The sequence below is a fragment of the Megachile rotundata genome, chromosome 4, assembly GCF_050947335.1.
Source record: "Megachile rotundata isolate GNS110a chromosome 4, iyMegRotu1, whole genome shotgun sequence".
NCBI lineage: Eukaryota > Metazoa > Arthropoda > Insecta > Hymenoptera > Megachilidae > Megachile > Megachile rotundata.
The window spans coordinates 12973911-12998608 of record NC_134986.1 but is presented as its reverse complement, the minus strand read 5'-3'; the positions used below and the strand labels follow the sequence as shown (position 1 = coordinate 12998608).

Here is a 24698-nt window from a genome sequence, read left to right as displayed (position 1 = left end):
CGAGGGGGTTGATCGACAACGAAGAAAATTTTACACTTTTCGTTCAAACTCTACATAAAAATAAATCTGGCAGTTAGTACCCTTTGTAAACAATGAAATACTCAATTTTATTAAACCGAAAGACACTTTCATCAGTAACGAAGAAAATCTTAAACTTTTTATTTAAATTAAACATGACATCTCACAATCGGTTTAGAAAATTTTGTTCAACGACAATTACTTAACTTACTGAACTTTTTATTTAAACTGCAGCTAAAAATGCATCTCAACATTCTCTACAAACATTCAAATTTATCAAACTAGAAAGAGTATTTAATTAAAATCTTGCACTTTTAGTTGCAATTACAAATGCCAATAAAATGTTACGTTATTTAAAAAGAGCAACGTCAAAATGTAAGAAGCGGTTGTTAGCGTATTTAACTCGAACTGCTTATTAATTCTAAGTATCTGCTCGTGGAAAAAAGCTACAGCTAGTCCCAGGTGTTAGAATCAGTCTGTACATAAGCCGGGGGTGGATATAACCGACAATCGTGTCCGGGTATATGCGGAAACACTCGGTTGGGCCACGTATACGAAGATTTCTTTACGTGACATCCTTTACCGTGGATATAGATGGACAGTTGGCCCCGTTGGTCAATAGCAACGGTCGAGAGCAACTTAATGGGCCAAACTGTCGTCCTATAATTTCTTTCCGCGACCATGTTGGATCGATGGCTTGAGAATTCATTTAAATTGAAAACTATCTTTTTTCTTTCACGTATCTTCCACTAGAAGCTAACATATTTTCATTTTTAACAAGGTTTATTATTTTTTTTAATACTTGATTGAAAGCTAAGGGGTTTTTTCTGAAGGGAGGTTTTTGAAGGAATTTCTTTTTGAAGAGAGTTCTAAAACGAGTCAGTTTCTGCACTTGATAATGCGAAGCAAGTTAATTTCAACTCCTTGTAATGAAGCTTGATAAGCTTCAAATTTTGTATTCGACAATCAACCCCTTTGCACCTAACAATTTTCAGTTCTTTGCATTTCTAAATTTTAAGTAGAAGTCATAAATAACGATAATCAAAGCAACTGAAAAATAAGCACTTTTAGTAAAAATTTCAGAATGCAATATATTCACAAATTTTAAGTAACAAAAATTACGAATAATGATGATCGAAATAAATTAAAAATGAGCAACTACAGAAGAGGTTTTAGACTGCAAGTTACTCATAAATTTTAAGTAACAAAAATTGTAAATAATGATGATCGAAATAAACTAAAAATAAGCAACTACAGAAAAGATTTTATACTTCAACTTAATTATAAATTTTCAGTAGCAAAAATTATAAATAACGATAATCGAGATCCATAAAAAATAAGCAATTTAACCCCACACTTTAAAGTGTAAACTTACAAATTTTAATCACTAAAAATTGTAAGTAACGACGATAAAAATAAATAAATAAATAAATAAGCAGTATAAAGAATTTAGAGTGTAAAAGTCAGGCATTGGAAAGAGATGCGCGAGCATCGGACTGTTAAATCAGATAAAGAGGAAATCCTCTGTTTTCTCGGAAAGTTTACGGCACGTGGAATTGTAATGAAATGGAAAAGAAAAGCTCGCTTTGTTCCACGGACGATAATCCTAATATACGAACGAGGAAAATAAGAGCAAAATAAGAAGTTAGCCGACGAGGTTTCACGGTATCGAAACGGAGAAAACGGTACGGAATTCGAACATATCGCGATCGTCCATTCGTTCTGGTTCCGCGTGGCCTGAGAAACCATTTTCCCCGCTTCGATCCGCGCGCGGAACGTTGCCTCCTTTCATTTTCCGCGTGCTGGATCCGGTGGTTCCCAAGAAAATCCTGAAAACGTGAGAATCGTTGCCCCCTTGCCTTGTTAGGGATATTCTCCCATTACGAACGCCATGTTACTACTCTCGATCGTGATTTACACGTTCAATTGCTGTGATCGATACTTAGAATTGTATTGGTAATAGCTGTTATAGGTATGGTTCGTGGTTTATTTGGGGACTTAGTGAAATTTCAGTTTTAGTAGGTTTATGGAGGTTGGGAGATTGGGGGTGTAGTGGGAGTTTTTGGAGAAGAGGGTGATGAACATGAGGGGGTTTGAGGGGGTTTGAGTTGAGAACTTGAGGATTTAGAAATTTGAGAGCTTGGGGGTGAGGATATGTGGGAGGTCAGAAGTTTGGGATTTGTTAGTTTGGGTATTGGAAGAGTTGGAATTTGGAAATTTGGAATTCGAAAGATTTGGAATATGAAATTTGAGGAATTGGACAAATTAGTATTTGGAAATTTGGGTGTTGGAAATTTGGGAGTTGGAAATTTGGGATTTGGAAAATTGGAATTTAGAAAATTTGGAAGTTGGAAAAATTAGCACTTGAAAATTTGGAATTTGGAAAATTTGGAAGTTGAAAAAATTAAAATCTGGAAATTTGGGAATTGGAAAACTTGGAATTTGGAAAATTTGGGAGTTGAAAAATTTGGAGTTTGGAAAATTTAGAAGTTGAAAAAATTAAAATTTGGAAATTTGGGAATTGGAAAACTTGTAATTTGGAAAATTTGGGAGTTGAAAAATTTGGAATTTGGAAAATTTAGAAATTGCAAAAATTACCATTCAGAAATTTGAAAATTGCAAAATTTGGAATTTGAAAACTCAAGACTTGAAAAGTTTGAATTACTAAATTACAAACTTGAAAATTTAGAAAATTGAAGAATTTAAAAATCTAGAAATTGAAAAAGTCGAAAACTGATCAAACAGTCCAACAACTGACCTCCGCAAAATTTATAAACTTGAACCCCCAAAATCTGAAAAAAGTCCTATACCAGAATTTACTCCATAAAAATGATCCATTAGCAGCGTTTACGTCGTACTTTTTCGTTCTGCTTGAAGCAAGAGCGATCTTATTGTTGGCAAGTGCTCAGACTGTTTGCTATCACGATCTAGAGGTCATTTCTTCTGTTTACACTCAGACAGATCAGCGTTTTCGAAGAAAGCAAGTCTCTGTCGAGATAATACTATGTTTCGAAATCGTTAGAACTGTTGTCGTACGTTCAAAACAATGATCCTTTAAAATTCTCTTACGAAATGTTCCAATGGTATGTTCAAAAGTAAGTCAAGTTTTCTGTAGAAGGTCAGGTATAAACATTTTTAGCATTCATTTTTAAAACCAGTAAATTACAGAACTTAGAACGATAACACAAGGTTTATGTAAGAATGTATGTATATGTACGTACATATTTTATATAGGAAGAGGTAAAAATCTCGTCACTGAATCATTCGAAAGATTTAATCGAATCAATGATTCGCATTGGAGATGCTACCTTGATCCGTTACGTTGCAGATAAAGACGATAAATAACACGGAGCACATCCGTTAGAAGATGAATTTATATCTACAGAACTTAGGAATCCTTGAATCTTTGCGCTATTTCCCTCAATTTATAGACTGTATTCACTTGAGCTTCACAAGAAATAACTTCGCAAGAAGTAACTTTACTTCGTGAAGACTGTTCTAATGGCGTGGAGTCGCACTTACGGCCATCTTGAGATGAGAAGATGAAATAGTTCACGAGTGAATATTAGGAATAGTAGATTAATATTAAGAGACAGATGCTGAAGATAACCATAAACAAGTACAACTTTATGTTAAATAAAATAGTTCTAAGAATGATGTGTTTGAGAAGATGAAATAGTTTAAAGCTGAATATAAACTGTAGTCTTAATAATATGAAGACATGTTACTGAAGATGGTCATAAACAAGTGTGACTCCACGTTAAATAAAATAGTTCCAAGAATGATGTGTGTGAGAGGATAAAATAGTTCACTGATGAATATTAATAGTTGAAGTGCATTACATTAGGGTTAATATTAAGGGTAGTAGAGTAATATTAAGAGACAGATGCTGAAGTCAGTCATAAACAAGTGGGACTCTACGTTAAATAAAATAATACCAAGAATGATGTGTGTTAGAGGATGAAATGATTCACTGATAAATATTGGTAGTCGAAGCTCATTACATTAGGGCTAATATTAAGGGTAGTGGAGTAATTATTTATTAAGAGACTGATACTAAAGTCAGCCATACACAAGTGCAACCCTACGTTAAATAAAATAATTCCAAGAGTGATGTGTATGAGAGGATGAAATAGTTCAAAGCTGAATATAAAGAGTAGTAGAATAATTTCAAGAGCTATGCTAATGTAAAAATAGCCATAAAGAAGTGACTCCACGTTAAATAAAATAATTCTAAGAATGCCATGTATGAGAAAATGAAACACTTCACAGGTGAATCTAAAGAGTAGTAGAATAATATGAAGAGCTATGCTAATACAACAACAGCCATAAACAACTGCCTCCACATTAAATAAAATAATTCCAAAAATGATCTATAAGAAGTTGAAATAGTTTACAACTAAATATTAGTAGTCAAAGTAACAAATTCAAACCGACAGATTATTTTATCTCCCTCCCGATCGTGTACCAACGGCCCTGTCTGTCCTTTCTCCGTTCTGCATCAGGTGTGTCCCCTGTAACAGACGAAAAAGGAAGAAAAAAAAGCGTGTCACCCACGAGTAAGAGCACCGGAGGGTCAGCAGAGAGGGTGGCAGGGTGTCACGGCTGGGTAAGTCCAAGGTTGTCAGGGCTACGACTCTCGAAACACACTAACCGACCGCCATCTTTGCTTCTCCTGCGTGCTGCGTGGGTGTAACCGAGCGTGGCGAGAGCGGGGCGAGGGAGACACCGAGGAGATGGAGAAAGAAAGCCGACGTTGGACACGCTCGAAAGAACGAGATGAAAGGAAGAAAGAGAAAGAGTAATGAGAATGGTGGGAGATAGGGGAAGATCAGAGAGAGCCGAACGTGAAAATTCAATGAGAGAACAGGGTGATGGAATATTTTATTTTGGGAGTCGACATTTTTGGTTTGGAGGGCTAGGTTTGAGAAGTTTGGGGTTTGGAGGGCTCGGAGTTTTGGGAATTTGGAATTTGAGGATTTGGGGAGGTTAGGCTTGAGATTTAAGAATTTTAGGATTTGGGGATTTGAGAAATTGGGAATTTAAGGGTTGGAAACTCTGAGAAATTGGGAATTTGAGGGTTTGGAACTCTGAGAAATTGGGAATTTGAGAGTTTGGAATTTTGAGGGTTTGGAACTCTGAGAAATTGGGAATTTGAGGGTATGGAACTCTGAGAAATTGGGAATTTGAGAGTTTGGAAATTTGAGAAATTGGGAATTTTAGAGTTTGGAAATTTGAGGGTTTGGAACTCTGAGAAATTGGAAATTTGAGAGTATGGAACTCTGAGAAATTGGGAATTTGAGAGTTTGGAAATTTAAGGGTTTGGAACTCTGAGAAATTGAGAATTTGAGAGTATGGAACTCTGAGAAATTGGGAATTTGAGAGTTTGGAAATTTGGGGGTTTGGAACTCTGAAAAATTGGGAATTTGAAAGTTTGGAAATTTGGGGGTTTGGGACTCTGAGAAATTGGGAATTTGAGACTATGGAACTCTGAGAAATTGGGAATTTGAGAGTTTGGAAATTTGAGAGTTTGGAACTCTGAGAAATTGGGAATTTGAGGGTTTGAAAATCTGAGAATCCAGAAATTTTAGGAATTGCAAATTTGAAAAACTGTCCGACTAAAGTCTCTCCACAACCCCAAATCTCCCAACTCCAATTCCCCTTATCACAAAAAACTTTCAATTTTCGCTCACGTAATTTACCAAGAAAAGGCGGTGTAAAAGCAAGATAAGTGCGCATAGTGGTAAAAAGAGACGGCGAATGAGGAGTAGGAGGGGTAGGAGGAGGTATCGCGCGAGAACGGTGGGGGAAGTAGTTAGAAGGATGGAGAGGGAAACGAGATAAAAGCTCGGACAGATGAGAGGCGACCAATGGGTGAGCATCTCCCCACCAATGATCGAATCGCAGCATCCAATGATTCGTAGGAGGCACGGGTTGGAAGAAGTGCGCATGTACGCCCTCGATGAACTGACACTGCTCCCTTTTCCGTGCTTCTCTGCGACGCGAAAGCTACCCCAAGGGGTGCATTGCAGATACAGGGCGTGGCGTTTGGCCCTTCGCAATGTCGCCCTTCGCCCTCGAGCTTTTACCCTTCTTTTTTACCTATCGATATTACAACTTCTTCTTGCAATTTTTATGTAGACATTTTTTATTATTAACTACGACAGAGAGTCGTAGTTTTTCTTTTATGTTGTTAGTATATGTACACAGTATTGTTAGTTTCATATATTTGGATGTGGTATTTAATTTTTATGCACTTAAATGTGGCGTTCGGTGTTTATGCATTTAGATGTGGCTTTTTATAAAATTAATTTTTCAATTTTATCGGTGAAGGTTTTTTATTTTTATTTTATTGAATTTGAAGACGTAGTTCATTTTTTACAAGATTAGTTTATAGAGTTTGTTCATAGACAGAATCTTTCATTTTTATTTTATTGAATTTAGAGTAGTGGTTCACTTTTTACAAAATTATTAGTTTCGATGTATAGAGTCTTTCATTTTTATTTTATTGAATAATTTCAGCTTATTGTAGGATGGAAGTTATGAGAATTAATAGTGTTTTGTAAATTTATGTTCCTATAATATATTGTTTTACAAAATGTTATCTACATATAACGTTTTATAAATGTTCTTTAAAATGTTATATAAATATAACGTTTTGTAGATAATGATTTACGAATATTGTACCATGAAGTGTCATATGAACACAATGTTTTATAAAATGCTGCATAAATATTTAGTCATAAATGTTTCATTACAAAGTCATGATAAAAATACCCAAAGTATGAAAGTATAGTTAGTCATGTTCACTAAACTTCTTACTGAAATTCACAGTCAGAGAAAGATACATAAATTCATTTTAAAATAACAATATAAAGAATGTCATTTTTAATTTATCTAAAGGGGATGTAACTGTAGGACCTTGAAACAGTTATACAAATAATTTACACATAAATTAAATGATTTCGAGTTGCATTCGATTCGAATCTTCTCGCTTGATCGCAGTTGAAAGTCCACTACCATGGAAACGCGTCAACGTCGACTGACGCCGAAGGAAAAAAAATAGAAATCGGTTTTTGTGGTTCGCAGAGCCTCGTAACCATCGGTCTCAAACCATCAGCGATCGTTAGAAATGGAAAGCAAGATTTCCACTTTGTCGCGACGGAAGAATCTGTTTCAAATTTCACCGGAATCTCCGCTCTTTTCATCGAAGGAATTCTGAATGTCTCGAAGATAATATCGAATTTCTTATCGAAACCTCCGGTTCAGCAGGTGTCGCTGTTACGAAAATCTGACTCAGCGGTATCTCAAGTTTCAGAATTCTGAATTGGCAGCAAAGTTTTAGCGAGATGTTGAAATTTTTGTTTGGTACTGATTTTTTATATTTTGAGTCATGCAGAATCTTCACTTTGATACAAATTGTAAAATTCAAGTTTTTAAAAATTTTAGATACTTCAGTTGTTAATAATTTTGATAAAAATGAAGTCTTCTGTAAGTTAAAAAATTGCAAATGTATATTTTGAATAAAAATATTGAAGTTGAATCTCAAGTTTGTCTCGAGACAAACATTTAATAATTTCAAAGATTATTTAATAATCTTTCTAATCACTTATCTGAATAATCTGAATCATACAATTTAATAATTGAAGTACAATAAATATTTCAGAAATTAAAATTTATTTTTTCAGTCAGTCTTATACTAAATAAAGAAATCGTAACAATTTTAACTGTATATATATTTCTTGAAAATTTCAGTATTAAATTGTTTCGAAGTTAACAAAGTTTTCAGATGAAAATTCCTGATAATTCTAAACGGAAGTTAATTCTCGAGTTAGTTCATCATATTTCTCGTATGCGATCATCACGATCGCGCCTTTCGATGATCGAGATAATATTTTAAAAACAAAATTTCTCGAAATCCAGATAAGGTTAGTCAGCTACGTTGCAGATAAGTAGTTTTTTTATCTGCTCGTTAGATAAATGTTTATTTGCTCTCCGTTGCGAAATTATCAGCCGGGGAACTTTTGCGAATTTCTTGTAACTCCGAAGTAATCTGTGCATCAGGCGCCGCGAGTCCTGATAATCTTCGAACAATTTTTAAAAATGTTACATTTCTTCAACATCGCACTTCACTTTATGTACTTTGTGATTTCATACTATATCGCTTATTATAACATTTCTGCGTTTTAAAAACGACTCAGCATCTCGGTGTTTGAAGTTGAAACTTTTATTTGGAAAATGGAATTTTAAGTGGTTGCTGAAGGAGAAGGGGAGGTTTTATCTCAACCTTAACGTTATGTAATGATCAGCTTAAATGCATGATTATACATTTTAATTTCATATGATAATATACTATAATTTCATATGATAATGCAAGTTAACTTTAATGTTATATAATAATATATTTTAACGTCATATAATAATACATTTTAATGTCATGTGATATTTTTATGTTATATAATAACAGACTTTAATGTTAGTTAATATTTTAGTGTTCAACCTATTCACTATATTAAATATTTTTTATACTATACGATACTTATTCACACATATTAAATATTTTTAAAAAAACTGCATGAACGATTAAAAATAACAAAATGTACAACACTGATGATCAACAGTAAAAAGTAATTTTACCAAATTTCATCAACTTTTCCATACAAGAATGCTTTTCACATCAAAAACTAACTTGCACATCATTACTAAAGATGCTTAATACAAAAAGTAACGAATTTAATTAAAGGGTCAGAAAAACACCTGTAGATATTTCGCAAAAGGGTTATCGTATTTCGTTGTCCACAGAAAATATATCCGGGGAACGTTAACCCCGTGAATTCGTATAAATCGTGCATTCTAAAACCCAGCCACGTGACGGATCCTCGGCAAGCGAAAAACGAGTCCTCGACTGTCGGTAAATCATTCGTATCGAATTTATTCGCGCGCTTAGCGCGAAGCGGCTCGCTAAACGCGGACGCGAACCGCAAGCTAAGTCGTAGTTAAACGACCGAAAACCCGTTTCGTCCGCGTGATTTACGTGCATGAATAAAGTCACCTGTGTGCAGCCAGTGCCACCAGTTACTATACGTACGTTTGTCACCGGAGAACGCACACGACCGCGGGTTTAATCGAGTTCATTCGCTCGCACCTGTCTTCCCCTCGTCAACTTGTCGACGACCTGTCCTTTGCAATACAATTAATTCTTTTTCGTTCTTTATTTAGGAGAATTTTACTCCACTTGGAAGTTAATGCTGATGTTATAGAGACAGCTTCAAGCTTTTGTAAATTAAATTGGTTACATAATATCGTTCTTATTTAACATTTTGCTTCTTCAAAATATTCTTCAGGTCTGAAATTGAAGCTGATGTTGTAGAGACTGTAACTTCACTTTTTATTGTGTATTAAGATGGTTACAAAATGTTGTCTTTATTTAACATTTTTCTTCTTCAAAATATTCTTCAGGTTTGAAGTTGAAGCTGATGTAACAGACTGCAGCGTCATTTCACCCCCTTCGTAGATTAAAATGATTACAAACTATCATTCTTATTTAACGTTAATTTCTTCAAGGTTAAAATTGAGGTTGTTATAACAATTACAAGTTTGCAGCTTCATTTCTCACCCCCTCATAAATTAACACAGTGGTTGCAAAGTTATCCTTCTTATTTATTTTTGAGGTTAGAAAGAATGATTTGATGTTTTTGTAAAATTGTAGCTTTCTCTTTTAACATCACATAAATTATGAATATGTCACTAGTAAAAATAATGGCAATGTCCATGTGCTTAGTTGATTTTAATTTAAAGACAAACTAAACGTCCACATATGTATAACTATCCTTGAAGGAAATTAAAAAGTGGTTGCCAAAAATGTATATCTACCTCTCACTATCTGTAGAGTTCTTAATTTTTGTATTTAATGTGCTACATGAAAAAACAAAGATCGCAGAAAAGTTGCTCATGTGCATCGAGTTTGAAGATAATTTACCGTTAAAAATGAAACGTACGGAGAATTTGTGTACAGAAGAGATTTTCGTAAAAATTCGAGTTGTGATTCCAAAGTAAATGAGAGCCAGTAAAAATTGAACGATGTTTCTCAACGCTAACTCGCTCGGACGACAATGATCTTAAGGTCAGCTAACCGTAGATCGTTGATAACACGGCGAGATGTTTTGTCTGCTTCCTGCTACGGGTCGATAATGCGGATCGACGCTGCACGATTGTCAATAGCACTTAATCTACTTGGATGAAAAGAACGCTGGAGATAAAGGCCAATGCCTAAGATCACGTATGCATTTCTGTGACGATGTGGACTATACCAAATCACTCGATAGTTTGAAATGATCGTACTTAAATAATTTATACTATAAAGTCACTTCATATATTAAATTATAACAGGGTTCAAACTCATCTCTCATATAAAATTTCATGGTACCTCAAACATAAAGACAATTTTTATAAATATCTTATTGAAAATTACACACAGCTCATACTGAATTAATTTGTCCCACGAATTTCCTAGAATACACGAATCTTTCCTAGTCACGAATCTTAGAGGCATAACGAACAAAGTAAGCTGTTATCAGCGGAATCGCAAAGGAACGCGATGGCACGTTATCGCGCGATTGACTGTTCTTGTCCTATCACCGACCCATTTTTTTTCGTTCTCTGGTATCGTTCTCGGAAGCGTGATCCAGCGGTGCAGGATCCACGTGGTACGGCATCGAAAAGCGGCGTAAATAAGGACGAGTGTGGTCAAACTCTCTGATAAGTGTCATTGTCCCGCCTTGTTCTTTGCGGTCTTGTATCAGCAGTTTCCGGAATATGCGTGTACAGCTTTCTGGCAACCTCGCTATTAATTAAAAACAATTTATAATAAGTCGAAAGAGAGTTATTTTTGAGAAACAGCTTCTTGAATTCTCCGGATCGTCGATTCTTATGAACTTCCTGCTAATGATAGTCTTCGGTTTCGTTTCAGTTACCGTCAAGAGCGGATCCGATCAGGGACACGAGAGCGAAACGCAAGCCGATGCTGCATCGTCTCCGTCGAGCGTAAGTTAATTCAAGTTCGTTGACACATAATTATTAAGAGATCCTCCATGTTGTAATCGCCCTTACAGATTGCGAACGGTAGATACATTGTATCTAAATAAGAATGTTCTTACTGCGCATTAGAGAGCAGACTTAATTACTTCTTCATGCTTTATGCCATATTTCACTTTCTGACAAACTAATCTGTCCATCATAACAAACTTGCCCACCAGAAACAAAATTCAAATTAATTTACAATTAAAGTTAAACTTAGAATGAACCCACATCATCAATCTTTCCGAACGATCTGCAGGTTCAAAATGTATTTCCCTTCCAGGTGGAGCTACCAGAAAGCGCGCATCCTTGTCCCGCGTGTCCAACGATCCTGCCAAGTTGCAGGGAGCTGACAAACCACCTGCGTGGTCACAATTCTCCCCGCAGCACGGATTGCAGCGGCGAGGAGGACTACTGCTGCGGAGTGTGCAACAAGGTTCTCAGCTCGGCTAGTTCCCTGGACAGACACGTGTTGGTCCACTCCGGAGAGCGGCCGTTCAAGTGCAAATACTGCGAGATGGCGTTCACCACGAACGGGAACATGAACAGACACCTGAGGACAGCGCACCGAGGCGCGTCGTTGAACAGCTGCACCGATTCCGAGGGCAGCAGCGACTCCGAGAAGCCGCCGAAGAGGAAGCACATCGAGGAGTACAACAACAACGATATCACGAAGAGGAATTCGCCGGATATTATCGACAGACAGGACAGATCACCCAGTCTGACGAACAAGAGAAAGTGTACCGACTATCTAAGCGACAACGAGAATCAGAAGAGGCACAAGATCTTGATGAACAACACCAGGACCGAGATCAAGTCGTCGCCGGATGATAGCCAGAACGTGTACAATTGTCCCGTGTGCGGCAGACAGGACTTCGCGACTAGCGCCCTTCTGGAAGCGCATCTGGAAAGAAGCCATCCTGAATTTCCTGCGAAATGCGAGTCCTGTAACCTGTCCTTCAAGAACCACCGAGTGCTGAATCTGCACCGATTCATGATCCACTTCGCGGACCACTCGATAGGCAACACTGCTAGGAACCTGAGGAACTCCGTGGTAGGCTTCAACGATCTGACCTTCGTCGACTTCTCGTCGGACAAGTTCCCTGCGATTGCCAGGGCGATGTGCGAACAATCCCTGCACAGACCAGCCTCCGGAGAGGTCGCGAAGTTCCAGTGTTCCAAGTGTCTGCGAGCGTTTCCCTGCAGATCGGCGTTGGATGCCCACGAAGTCGACTGTGGTACGGCTAACTCTCACACGAGAGCAACAGATGATAGTCAATCTAGACGAGATAACTTTTTCGCAGGCCTGGATTTACAAAACAAGGCTGCTTTGACGGAAGCCAAGGAGGGAAAAGATCTGGCTGACATTCAGAGTATTATATCGGTCACGTCCGGTCCGATACTGCAGAACTTTCCTCGGTCGGATGCCAGTACTCCTGAGAACAACATCAAGTATAACTCCAGTTTAAATTCGTCCGGTTCTTCGGGCGCGTTCTCCTCCGAGTACCACGAAGAGGAGGCTCAAGACGCGTTCGCGGCCGAGTTCAGAAAAATGAAGCTGAAGGGAGAGTTCCCCTGCAGACTCTGCTCGGCGATATTCCCGAACCTGAGGGCGCTGAAGGGTCATAACAGGGCGCACATGGGCGTGGGACCCGGCATGCCGTATCCCTGTAACATGTGCCCGTACACCAGCACCGACAAAGCCACCCTGGTCAGACATTTGAGGTCTCACAACGGCGACAGGCCGTACGAATGCTCTCTCTGCAATTACGCTTTCACCACGAAGGCGAACTGCGAGCGTCACGTGAGGAACAGACACGGTAAACTGACCAGGGAAGACATCAAGAGCGTGCTGATCTATCATCCGAACGAGGACTCGACGAACGAGAACGTGGAGAGGAGTTCGCCGAGAGTGATGAAGGAGAGCGACGCTAGGAAGAGTTTAGTTTACCCCAATGAACGCTCCGAGTTCCAACATCAGGCTCAGGTGCACTATCCTCCGTCCATGGAGGTCAGAGGGGACATCAGAATAATAGAGGAGGCCAAGTTGCACAATTCCGCGATATCGATGCACAACGCTGCGGCGAATCACTTCGAGAAGAGCGACGCATTCTCGAGACCCAGCCAGCCGATCGAGCTGACGCAGCGGAGCTTCGAGGACACGAAGTCCACGCAGGACACCAAGTCGGACTACTCGAAGCTGGACGAGGATCTGGAGTCGAGGTCGTCGGAGGGCAGCGTGTCCCTAGTCAGTGATACCAAATCAGATTCGCACCAAAGAATACAAGCTAGTCCGATGAACCTGAAGAAGGGTTTGAACGTGTCGGAGAACGCTGCCGGGGAGGATGGCCCCTTGGACCTCTCCATGGACGTCCTTGACCTCAGCAAGAAGTCGAAGGACAAGGACGAGGGCGACTTCGCCGCGTCGCACGAGCAGTTCGGAAAGAACCAGAAGGACTTGTACAACGCCACTAGTCAACTGTTGCTAACCGAGGCCCTTTTGAAAGCCGGCCAGGGTACCTCTCAGCCCACGTCGCTGGAGGCCCTGTACGCGAACGCGATTTACAGAAACTTTGGGACGTTCGGCGCCAGCGTGGGGGCGGGAATTTTGCCACCGTACATGTTCAACCCCCACGTGTTCGGCCAGGATTTCTCGATGAAGGAGAGACTGCAGAAGGAGTTGGTCAGAGGACTGCAGTTGACCAGCGGCGGCACTCTGGTCGAGCCGGCTATCGGTGCCACGGGATTCTCGGCCTTCGCTCAAAGGGACATAAACTCGCAATCGTCGAGCGATCAGAACGACTACGCGAAGCTGATCTCCGCGAAGATGGCGAACAAAGCTCTATCGAATCGCGACAAACCCGACATCCCCTCCTCAAACTCGGTAAAGATGGTGATCAAGAACGGGGTACTGATGCCCAAACAGAAGCAGAGACGATACAGAACCGAGAGGCCGTTCACTTGCGAGCACTGTTCGGCGAGGTTCACTTTGAGAAGCAACATGGAGAGACACATCAAACAACAGCATCCGCAGCACTGGAGCCAGAGACCCAGAGGAGGACACTCCACCAGAGGAAGACCTCCTTCAAGTCATCCCACGTTGCTGCAGAATCTTGGACAGCCTGCTTCGTCTCAGGTGCCTCAATCGTACACGAAAATCCTGCCAAAGGTCGAGCCGTCTGCTAACTCGGACTTCGCGAAGCATCCCATTTCCGATCAGGTGAAGTACGCGATCCTGGCACAGCAGCTGAAGGCCAACAAGGTGGAGGAGAACGATTCTGAAGAGGAGCTCGTGATCGACGAGGATCCTCAGGATAAGGACGGTCAAGAATCTCAGGATCAGAAGGAGAAGAGCTTGCTGAGAGGGCAGTTGGAAGGTGCAGAGCCTTCCAAGGACAGCGTGATACGGGACGAGGCTGAAGAGTCGACGAAAGACGCCTCGGAAACGGGAAATACCGAATCGGCGAACAACGAGAACGCCGATGCCGATGACGCGAAGGCGTCGGATTCCGAGAGGCCCGCTGACAGCGAGAACTCGCAGGAACAGGTGCAGAATCGACCGTTCAAGATGGAGACCGAAGACAAAAGCGAGAAGGCGGAAGACGGCGTGACAGACCTCGCGAGCGTTTCCGAGCTGCTGGATAACGCTTCTCAACAGTACCAACAGTTTCAGCCTCAATATCTGAGCGACGAAGAAGGACTGGTAGCTTCTCACAGCGACTGCAACAACTCCGGCAGCGACGACAAGTCTGACTCCGTGAACTCGCTGAATTCCGTCAGCATCTCGTCCAAAAAGAAGAAGAAGAAAAAGAAGAAGAAGAAGAAGTCCGCGTACTCGATGGCTCCAAACCGTGTTATATGTCCGTACTGCGAACGACCTTTCCCCTGGACATCGTCCCTCAGGAGACACATCCTCACGCACACGGGACAGAAACCATACCAGTGCATGCACTGCTCGCTGCTGTTCACCACCAAGTCGAACTGCGATCGCCATCTGTTGAGGAAGCACAAGGCGAACCCCAACAAGGTTCGTCGCGCCAGGAACTCCTCTTCTCCAGACTCCCAGGCGGTCATCAGTAACAACAACTCCTTCTCCATGAGAAACGTGCCCGAGAGGCCGTACAAGTGCAACCAGTGTCCCAGCTCGACCTTTTCCACGCTGGGCAACTTGAAAAAGCACCGTTCGACGAAACACGCTCGCAAAATGAAGTCGAGGTCAGACACTCCGTCCAGCGAGCCCCAGAACAGTCCTCAGGAGTGCACGAAACAGAACGAGCAGACCGATTACGACAGCCAGTCGTCCAGCGTGTCTGAGAGCATGGAGACTTCCTCCGTTCCAGGACTTGCAAAATCGAACTCCAACACTTCACCGTCCACCAACGATACGTCAAGATCGAGGAGACCCTCGCCGAGATCCTCGCCCGGACCCAGCGACGTTCCCTTCAAGTGTCACTTGTGCGATTGCGGGTTCGCAGAGCGACAAGACTGCTTAGAGCATATCAAGGCGAACCATAAACGGTCCTACGAGATGCTGGTGGCGAAAGGTGCGCTGGATATGGACATCGACACGGTGGAAGACCAGCAGCAACCTCCACCGCAACAACAGACCAGCGACGGAGAGGAGAAGAGGGGACGTTTCCCGGACTATAGTAACAGAAAGGTAATTTGTTTAGTTACGTTTGAACGTAAATTGTAGATGTACTTGGTGGAAATATATACTTTTCATCCTTGGTCATTTTTGTTGCTATCAGGGATGTGGTGAGGTGGTTTGTGAATCGTTTGGCAGCCATTTAGAAATTTAGAAATTTACAAATTGTGAGATATCCAATCATCTAAGATTGCCAGTTCTATCAAGTAGACCTATCAATTTACCCTCCCCACGTCTCTATGGTCAGGTCCATTTCAATCAGTATACTCGTTCTGTAACAGATCACGAATTAGCGAAGAACGCCAACTAAAAGAGCCAACATTTCCAGGTGGTCTGCGCATTCTGCATGAGGCGATTCTGGTCCGCGGAGGACCTTCGACGTCACATGAGGACACACACCGGCGAGAGGCCGTTCTCGTGCGATATCTGCTGCAGAAGGTTCACCCTGAAGCACAGCATGCTGCGTCACCGGAAGAAGCACGAGTCCATCGACTCGACGATGTACGTTGGCACCAGTGGCGACGAGGAGAACTCGCCCACTCAACCACCTACGATCACGCCTAGAACGCAACAGCAAACGCCGGTATTACTAGGGGCAAATGCGGGAAATCCCCAGATTCCTGATCGAATCTCGTTGTCGAGCATCGCTCCAGTCGCTACCGGTGATGCGACACCCAGTGGACTGATAAGATTGAATCCGTACAAGAAGCTGACAACTCTGACCGGGAAACTGGCGAGTATCCCGCAGAACGTGAATCCAGACGCGACCGAGAGCACGGATAACGATTTAATTTCGAATCTTCTTGGGATAAGAGACAAGAGCTTCATCGACCGGGTGTTGCAAGCGTCCGCCGACGATGCTGCTAAACTGTTGGGAGTGAAACGCAGCCACGAATAAAGCAACCTGCATCTTGTTGGTTTTCGAATATTTCACATTTGTGCCTTAGGTTCCTCCCCCTTCGTCTAAACCAGTGAGTCAATCTGTGCAAAATAGAGTTAGTCAAAATTACTGTAGTCAACTGCTTGGATCTTGAGAGCTAGCCTTTTCGATTAGCATCGATGGGCCTCGTAGAAATGTTGACGCATCGATGAATGTCCACTGTACAAAAACGGTTGTTACGACCACTCTTTATAAGGTCATTGAGTTGTTATAACAATTCCTATCAAAGTACGTGAACATTCATTCGATGACGACAGGTCTGCCACTCCGAGTAGTTTGATGAACTAAAAAAAACGATTTGTTGTGTTTTATTTATTAAATATTTATATTTGTGTCTAATTTTGTTTTAACTGAAAGCATAGTATTTTGTCGATGAATTGTTAAAATTTGGTCATTTTAATATTACTTTTTTAACTGGATATCATAGATCAAGTTAAGAGAAACACTTCGTTTCGGACTCTCCGTACTAATTCAATAGTTCGACGTTGGTAATCATTTTCAAGATATCGTTTTATGACATTGTTCGAAGAAGTCGGGAGGAACATGTTGTATGTGGGTTACGAAAGAGCCACTTTTGCTTTTCTACATCTTCATCCGTAAGACCAGAGGGTCGCTGTTCGTTCTTTCCGTCGATTACGTGCCTACCTTTCGCATCTTTTTTTTCCTACACGAAGCGCCAGGACTGTGCGTATTTTGTATTATGTACATACATGTAACCTTGCCAATACAAGGATGAGCGAACACAGAGGGAAAAAATTATACGAATGAGCCCGTCGAGTATGGGAGAACGTCGTCAATGATGAAGTATTAACAGCGTTCTCCGTTAATCGATCGGACCGTACTGAAACCCAAAGATACATTTTACACAACGAATTAAGTTAGCCATATATAATACGTACTTCTATTTATTGTTTGTCACGGTATTTAGCAGCCGAGGAAGAAATGACACTTTCCCGTCGAAATATATATATATATTTTTTTTTCACTGACGAGAATAAAGTCTCGAAACGACCGACAGGATCGAGCAACGGTACATTACCGACCAAGCTCTCGGCCGATAATCGTCTCCGTTCTTGTCGGTAAACGTGCAAAATCGAAAAATACGCAAGTAGAGCAATATAGTAAAAAAAAAGTTTATCATGACTATTATATATATAAAAATATATATATATGTAATAATCGATTTTTATTCCGTCGCGTAAAGATTACTTGTATATAGATAGTCTAATTGAACACTTTTGGTAGGCGTTAATGAGTTTTCCGAACAAGGAGACGATATTTAAAATGCAATTATACCAAATAAATCGGCATCGGTTCGCGCGTTGAAATCGACGTCGCTTAATCGATCGCTGCGATGCGAACCGACCGATAAAAGATTTATATCTCCTGATCGTGATATGTACTTTTCCTTTCCAATTTCTTCTCTTCTTTGCGGCTCTTGTTTTCTCGTTCACCGTATGATCTCTCTTGCATCACACGAGTACACGAATAATTTAACGTACTTCTATCTTTGTCCCTATACAGAAAATCTCTGACCCATTTCTATTGCGTCTCTCTCTTTTTAAGCTCACTGTATTTATTCTTTTATAGAAACGAACGACTTGCGTGAGTCGACGCGCGCTCATCGAGAAGCCGACGATACGAATTTGCTCGGGGTGCTTTCCGTTTCATTTTTAAAGTGCCGTCGATAGTATTTGGGGTATCTCCTCGATGTTGCGTTATGCATTCGTCGTGCGTAACATATTTATTGCGAATAAATTGCGTGTGTATAATTTTTGCCGAAATCGCGACGATATCGGATCATTGTACGATTCGTTGCGCGACGATTACACCGTCGAACGGGAGTGGTAGTTAAACCCTCATAATTTTTAGGATAGGAAAGTCAAATATAGTTATATATATACATATATATATACGAACGTGTTCAATGAAAATTCTTGTTAATCCCGCGAACATCGAGAATAATGCGACCTAATTGCGAACCATGTAAACCGTACGCGTGTAAATATAGAAGTATCGAATCGAGTTTGCGATTACGCTCGAAGTTTAAGGTATATCAACGATTTGTATATGTCTCTTGTGTCAACGGTGTATTTAATATAAATACCGCAACTGACCGTAACTTTAGGAAAATCAAAACGTATAATATTAGCTTTGTTCTTTGTACAATTGCACGGAAAACACCCCGTAGTGATTCGTTTGCTCTGAACCGGTGTTTCTTCGGCGCTGCAGGAAGGGGCAAATCTAGATATTATTCGACCTTTTCAAATTTAATCGGTAGAATTTAAGGGGACTTTGACGCTATTGGACGCTACGGTTGGGGCTGTAGCAGTTGACAATATAGTGGGTCTTGCATGGAAACATTGTAAATTCGAAAATTTAGTTTCTACAACTGTGAAAATATTTAGTCATAATTCATTTAGTGATACTTAGTATTAAAATCTGATACTAGTTGAAATAATTTTAGTTTACATATATCTTTAGATTTCATAACATTTGGATCTGCCACTTGCGCAAAGGTACTTCTCAAGGATACATGAAAAGTTTTTCTTTCTCATAGTTTTCTTAAAGAGAATTCGATCTAGATTATTGGAAATTATCTTTGGAAGAAAAGAGGAAACACCGTTTCAGATCTTATTCACACGTTTCCACGTCGGTGTAGCGCAACATGTCGGTTAAGTCTGCGTGCAAAATAAGAGTATGGAAACATGTAAATGATAAAGATCTATTTATTAAAGAGGCGAAATATGTTTGAATCCTTGGAGTGATGTTTTTCTTGATTCGTTTAAGAAGAATTTAAGCTATGGAGTAATTATTGTAACGCACGTGTACAAGATTTTATGTTGTATCCTTGTTTAAACTTGGCTATGAATAAGAATATAGCATATCAAAATGACGACTCGTTTTTTCAATCAAAACCCCGTTACATTTATATCTAATAATACGAAAACGGGAAATAACGATTGAAGACAAGATCCTTTCCACGATTTTATTTCCTGTCAAATACTATATAATATTTCACTAATAGTAACGTCCAGTAAATAATATCAATTAAAGTAATAAATTATTAAGAGCAACCAAGCATATATTGCGCTATTTACATATAAATATTACACATTTCGCTAAACTGCGTCCTACTTTAAAAACGCTATCGACAAAATAGCGTTGAATGCCGATATAAGAAAGACTTGCTTACATTTTGTATATTTTTTTTTTTCTCTCTCTCTAACTTTTGCACTTTCGCATTCTATACCGTTTCTGGAGACATATTGTCAAGGATATAACCTCACGGTCCCACTGTTCGTTTCAACATCTGTCATTGACACTTCTTCGTTTATCCTTTCATGATTATACAAACGTGTGCGTTTCAACGAGAGACACTTAACTATTAGATGATCAAACAACACCGACTCGCTCGTATGGAGCGTCCTATTAAAGATTTCAATCATAAACGTTCAAAGTAGCAACGATTATTCACTATTCCGGTGCATTAAAACATCTTCATATATATCTTCCTTAATCGCTTCGTGAGTTACAAACAGTTTTATATAGAAGATCTTGGTCATGTATCGAGAGAACACTATAGCAGAGGTTCCCAAAGTGTGGGTCAAACGTCGTATATTAAAATATACTAAATTTTTAAGTAGTAAAATAACGTTTCGTTATTCGCGAAAAACTTTGGAATTTTGTATGTAATGGGTTACAAGTAAGTGGGTCGTGAAAAGTTACAATTTTCGGAAGTAAAATTCAACCCAGAGAAGTTTGGGAAACTCTGCACTAGAGATGTGCGGGTAACCCAATATGTCGGGTACCCGATCCTGTCCGAAGTTCTCCGAACCGAACCGAGTCTATCACCCCGAGTACCCGCACATTCCTAGAAAACACGAATAGCACAGAGATTGGCGCCACTAATATTTTTATCTGCAATAGATCGGATCCCCTAATAAGCTATGTATTGCATTTTTAGCCAATATTTATTTTGATTAAGATACAATTGCACTTTACCGTCTTTTCAATTTTTACTTTCTTATGAGGAGAGTCCAATTTTTGCAAACCAGGTCCATCCCTGCTTAGTTACGCCAATGATGACAGATACTTAATGAAACGCTCTCAAACGTAAAATACTAACTCACACCCTTCTCGAACCCTTATACGGTCGACGTGTTACTACTATAAAATCTCTCTGTCAGTACGTTAAAAACGATCCTAAATAAACCATCTTAAGTACTTAATGTTAATGTATCATAGTGGGAGAAAAAACATGGGGCATGCAATATACGTGTATGCTTAAGAGTATGATACACATTAGTCCCTTGAACTCTGATCTTGGAATAAGAACTACAGACGAGTAATGAAAAAGCAGACATAACATGGAAGCGATTACGAAAGTACTACTACATATACTTATGTATGTACACGTATTGCAGCGATTTCTGATTTGACGATAAAAGCAGTTTACCGGTCGGTAAACTCATCTTACTTTTCAATTTCTGTTCTTCCTTTTTTTTTTTTGCCTTTTCTCGTGTTTTTGTATAAACAAATCAATAGCACTTTAGGCATTCTTCACATACAGATAACATCCATTCTATATGCACTCATAAATAAATTTAACAGAGATTGAGATTAATAAGAGTATTAGGTCGTTAGATCACTGTATGCCGAAATCATGCTACAGTATGTCATTTAGTGACAAACCAGGAACTGGTTGAGTCATGTCATTCGTCGAGAAATCAAACGGTTCCACGTCTTTAATTTCATCCTCGATTTTTACCACGTTGCTGCTCATGTCGCTGACTACCGCGTTACTGCAAACTATGTTTGACGCGTTCAACGTGTCTTCCGCTTTTATATCTTGCTTTATCATGAAAGCCTGCTTCTTCGGTTTTGTCTCCCGCTTTGTATCCGTTCTTTCTCTCTCGTACATGAAGGTTTTTCGTTTCCTTCTCATAGGCTTGCATACCTTCTTGTAGAGTACGTTCATCTCTTTTATTCTGCTGGTCGGTATCGTCCAATCCATTTCCTTACACGTCGTGTCAGGATTGCGTGTGGGATCCATTGTACTCTCGTATTCTGGGATCTCTAGTCCCAACTTTTTCATGACACTGATCATTATCTCGTCAACGTTACCGTTAATTATTAAATCTGCTTTCTTATCCTAAAAATGATATCTCTTATTTTTCAAGGTTACCTAATTAGGAACTAACTACCATATTGGTCACTCTATACGTTATGCTACGAATAATACATTATTAAATCTCTCAAATTGCTACAAAAGCAAAAAGAAATTTTCTTACGTGTTTTGTAGGTTGTAGATTACATATAACGAGTCGACCACCATACTTTTTTGTGTACAGAGGTAAATTACCACTCGGTATAATTTGCAACGTCGTCCCAAGACATATACTTAAATCCGCAACGCTATAAACATATATTTGTATACAGTATTAACTACAATAAAATAAATTCGTCAAATGACCATATCTGCAAATATTTATCTATTACCTAGAATGTAAATCGGATAAAGTTAGATCACTGTCTGGCAAGTTGTGTTCCCAATCAAGGATGGTGTCATGCATGCGTCCACGACATGGACGACCGCCTATTTGTTCAGATCTACACACAGTATCCAGAGATTTCTTGCCAACACTTTTAGTAGCGAAATTTCGAATAAATTGCCTACAAAAGATATTATAATACATTAAAGTTAATGATAAACAATTTAAATTCAACAGAATAGTACCAACCTTCCACATTTATCACATTGTTCAGTAAACATGTTTCCATGTAACTCTGCAAGGTACTGTCTCTGCACTCCAGACCGGAGGTGCAAACCATCAATGTTCTGACTTATAATAAATTTAACTTTTTCTGCAGAAAATCAAATAGATATTGGTAGATTCTTATGGCTAGTTATTACATAGCTAGCTAAGACTGTACTTACTAGCATCTAATAATTTTTTCAATGCCATATGTGTCTTTGTAGGAATCGCTTCATCAAAGGAAATATTCATGGTAGGCTTTAAACCTTTTTGTTCCAGTGTCCACACACCATTTGTACCTCTATGATCATTAGATTGGTATATAGGAAATGTCATTTTTTAAAATATTTTAAGAATATGTAGTTTCTTAAAAATATCTAATTCTTCATGCTTTTTCTAACAATTAACAGTAATGTTAGCTATTAAATTTTGCAAAATAACAGTTTTTACAGTTATATCATTTTTTAAATGATACATAAATTTTTTAGCATTTATTTTTGCATAATTACTGTACTATGCATGTTTATGTTTTTATGGGATATGAGAAGTCCTATATTTAAATATTTCTAAATTTATAAACTTTAAAAAATAATGACTTGAAAATTCGTAAATTCCTAAATTTTGAAATTTGCAAAAGCCTAAATTTGCAGGTTCTCATATTTCTAAATTTCCAAATATCCGAAATCTCAATTTCCAAGTCTCAGAATTTTTATCCACAATAAATGCATAAGTTTCATATATAATGAGCGTGGAAACAAGGCACGCAATTTTTTTTAATCGTATCAATATTTCACACATCTATTCAAGTTTCTAATGATTTGATCGTTTTTTGTCTAACTATAGAACGTTCAGCTATCAAGGTTTCCAGGAATCATCACCACCATTGTCGCCGCGCAACAATGGTGGACGGCGTCGATCAAAGGAATTTCGCTTCTTTCTTCGCGGCTCCATTTCCCGCTTGATTAATTTGAAAGAATTGACCAGTGGCGCTTTCGAACGCACAACAGATCGGAAACAGGGGGTATCGGGGTGTCGGGGAGAGAAGGGACGGAAGTACATCGAAGTAGGGTGGGGATTTGAGGGAAAAATTACAAATGATAATCACCGAAAGTCCGGAATGCCCGCAGCGGTGCTGATACCAGCACCAGTGTGAACGACAACGTGCCGTGCCGCTTGTATCCACTCGGCTAGAAGGCCACATTTCAGTCGCAACGCCTCGACGCTGTCGTATCTCTAAAAAAAGAAAAAAAAAAGAAAAATTGACGCATCAAACAAACGAACGGAACGCGTTCGAGGATGGCCGACTCCCGCCACAAACAGAACGCATAGAAACAATGCTTTTTACCTCCTCCAAACCGAGCACTCCTTTGTTTTCGTACTGCGAAAGCCCGTCCGCGTAGCTGCATGACATTTTGCCCGCACGATCGTTCGAAAATTCGATCCAGGAACCCGTGGACGACGCTAACAATGGCACGATCGTGTTTTTTATTGCGCGAACGCCAGCATTTCCGCGGCCGATATCAACGGGTTCCCATGTGCCAGACGACACGTAAACAATTTGTAAGTTAATGACCGCGTGCTGTTATGTTTATACGCTACGAATGACGATAAGTGATAGGAAACTCGAGATCCACTGAGAACGCATTCTGTTTTATAGACTGCACTGCATGCAATGAAATGGCACTTGAACAGAAAGAAGATAATAAACGTGCGGCGCGTGCGCGTTTAGCGCACCTGGGAGAGCTGGCTTGAGCGTTGCGGACGCTTGAGTTTCTCGCGTCCATTCAATTCATGCCGCGGAGAGTTAGCGCCACCCGATGCCGCCACGAAACACTAAACCACGTCCGCGGTAACATTCGAAACAATTACCGTTCGTTGAACCCTCCGGGGATAACGCGCGGTTTCGTTCTTGCATGCTTTCATATTCTTATCGATTTACCAGCCACACATTTGGTACAATGTTTTATGTATAACTCATTATTTCGCTCTTAAGTTGTACTTTCATGGACGTGGGCGGTTATTATGAATGTCGAAATTTGAATTTTTAGACTATAAATTTGTTGTCTTTAAAAATTACATACTGCTCGTAATAATGTCGCAACCTCTCAAACTCTTGTACTTCCATATTCTCAAATCTTCAAATTTCTTACTTTTAATCGAAAATCGTTGTTCGCGGGACATTAATAAATATTTCGGTGCACCAGGTGAAATACGAAGTATTAGTATAATCCTTCCGAATCACCTGAATTAAATAACT

The 24698-nt window shown here is 39.7% G+C and overlaps 2 protein-coding genes across 6 annotated transcripts in view; one reads left to right on the top strand and one right to left on the bottom strand.

Annotated features, from left to right (window-relative positions):
• LOC100881610 (uncharacterized) overlaps positions 1-19578 on the top strand; it is a 76441-nt gene extending 56863 nt beyond the window's left edge. For 2 of the 4 annotated variants that reach the window (XM_076531339.1, XM_012289236.2), the window contains exons 2-4: positions 10988-11061; positions 11378-15754; positions 16071-19578. In XM_076531339.1, coding sequence (XP_076387454.1) covers positions 10988-11061; positions 11378-15754; positions 16071-16640 — 5021 coding nt within the window. In that variant the 3' untranslated portion in view covers positions 16641-19578. Of the gene's footprint in view, positions 1-10987; positions 11062-11377; positions 15755-16023 lie in introns of all 4 variants that reach the window. The other 2 variants (XM_076531340.1, XM_012289238.2) reach the window with 2 other exon arrangements.
• A 79-nt stretch (positions 19579-19657) lies between these two features.
• Sirt6 (sirtuin 6) lies at positions 19658-24220 on the bottom strand. 2 transcript variants are annotated; one of them, XM_012289233.2, is made up of 7 exons: positions 23787-24220; positions 23547-23674; positions 22624-22742; positions 22427-22550; positions 22185-22358; positions 21977-22100; positions 19658-21837 (listed from the first exon to the last, which is right to left on the bottom strand). In XM_012289233.2, the coding sequence occupies exons 1-7, from the start codon at positions 23850-23852 to the stop codon at positions 21352-21354; spliced, it is 1221 nt and encodes a 406-aa protein (XP_012144623.1). In that variant the 5' UTR covers positions 23853-24220; the 3' UTR covers positions 19658-21351. The 2 variants fall into 2 exon arrangements, with proteins under 2 accessions (XP_012144623.1, XP_012144624.1); XM_012289234.2 differs by lacking the exon at positions 23787-24220 and having other exon boundaries at positions 22624-22837; positions 23547-23676.
• Between the last annotated feature and the right edge of the window lie 478 nt (positions 24221-24698).

Excerpts from the sequence above, each read along its gene's own strand:
- Sirt6 (XM_012289233.2), bottom strand. The coding sequence starts at position 23,852 with ATGTCATGCAGCTACGCGGACGGGCTTTCGCAGTACGAAAACAAAGGA. Across the intron at positions 23,675-23,786 it reads GAGTGCTCGGTTTGGAGGAG|AGATACGACAGCGTCGAGGC; the intron begins GTAAAAAGCATT and ends TTCTTTTTTTAG. Across the intron at positions 22,551-22,623 it reads GAAAAAATTATTAGATGCTA|AAAAAGTTAAATTTATTATA; the intron begins GTAAGTACAGTC and ends GATTTTCTGCAG.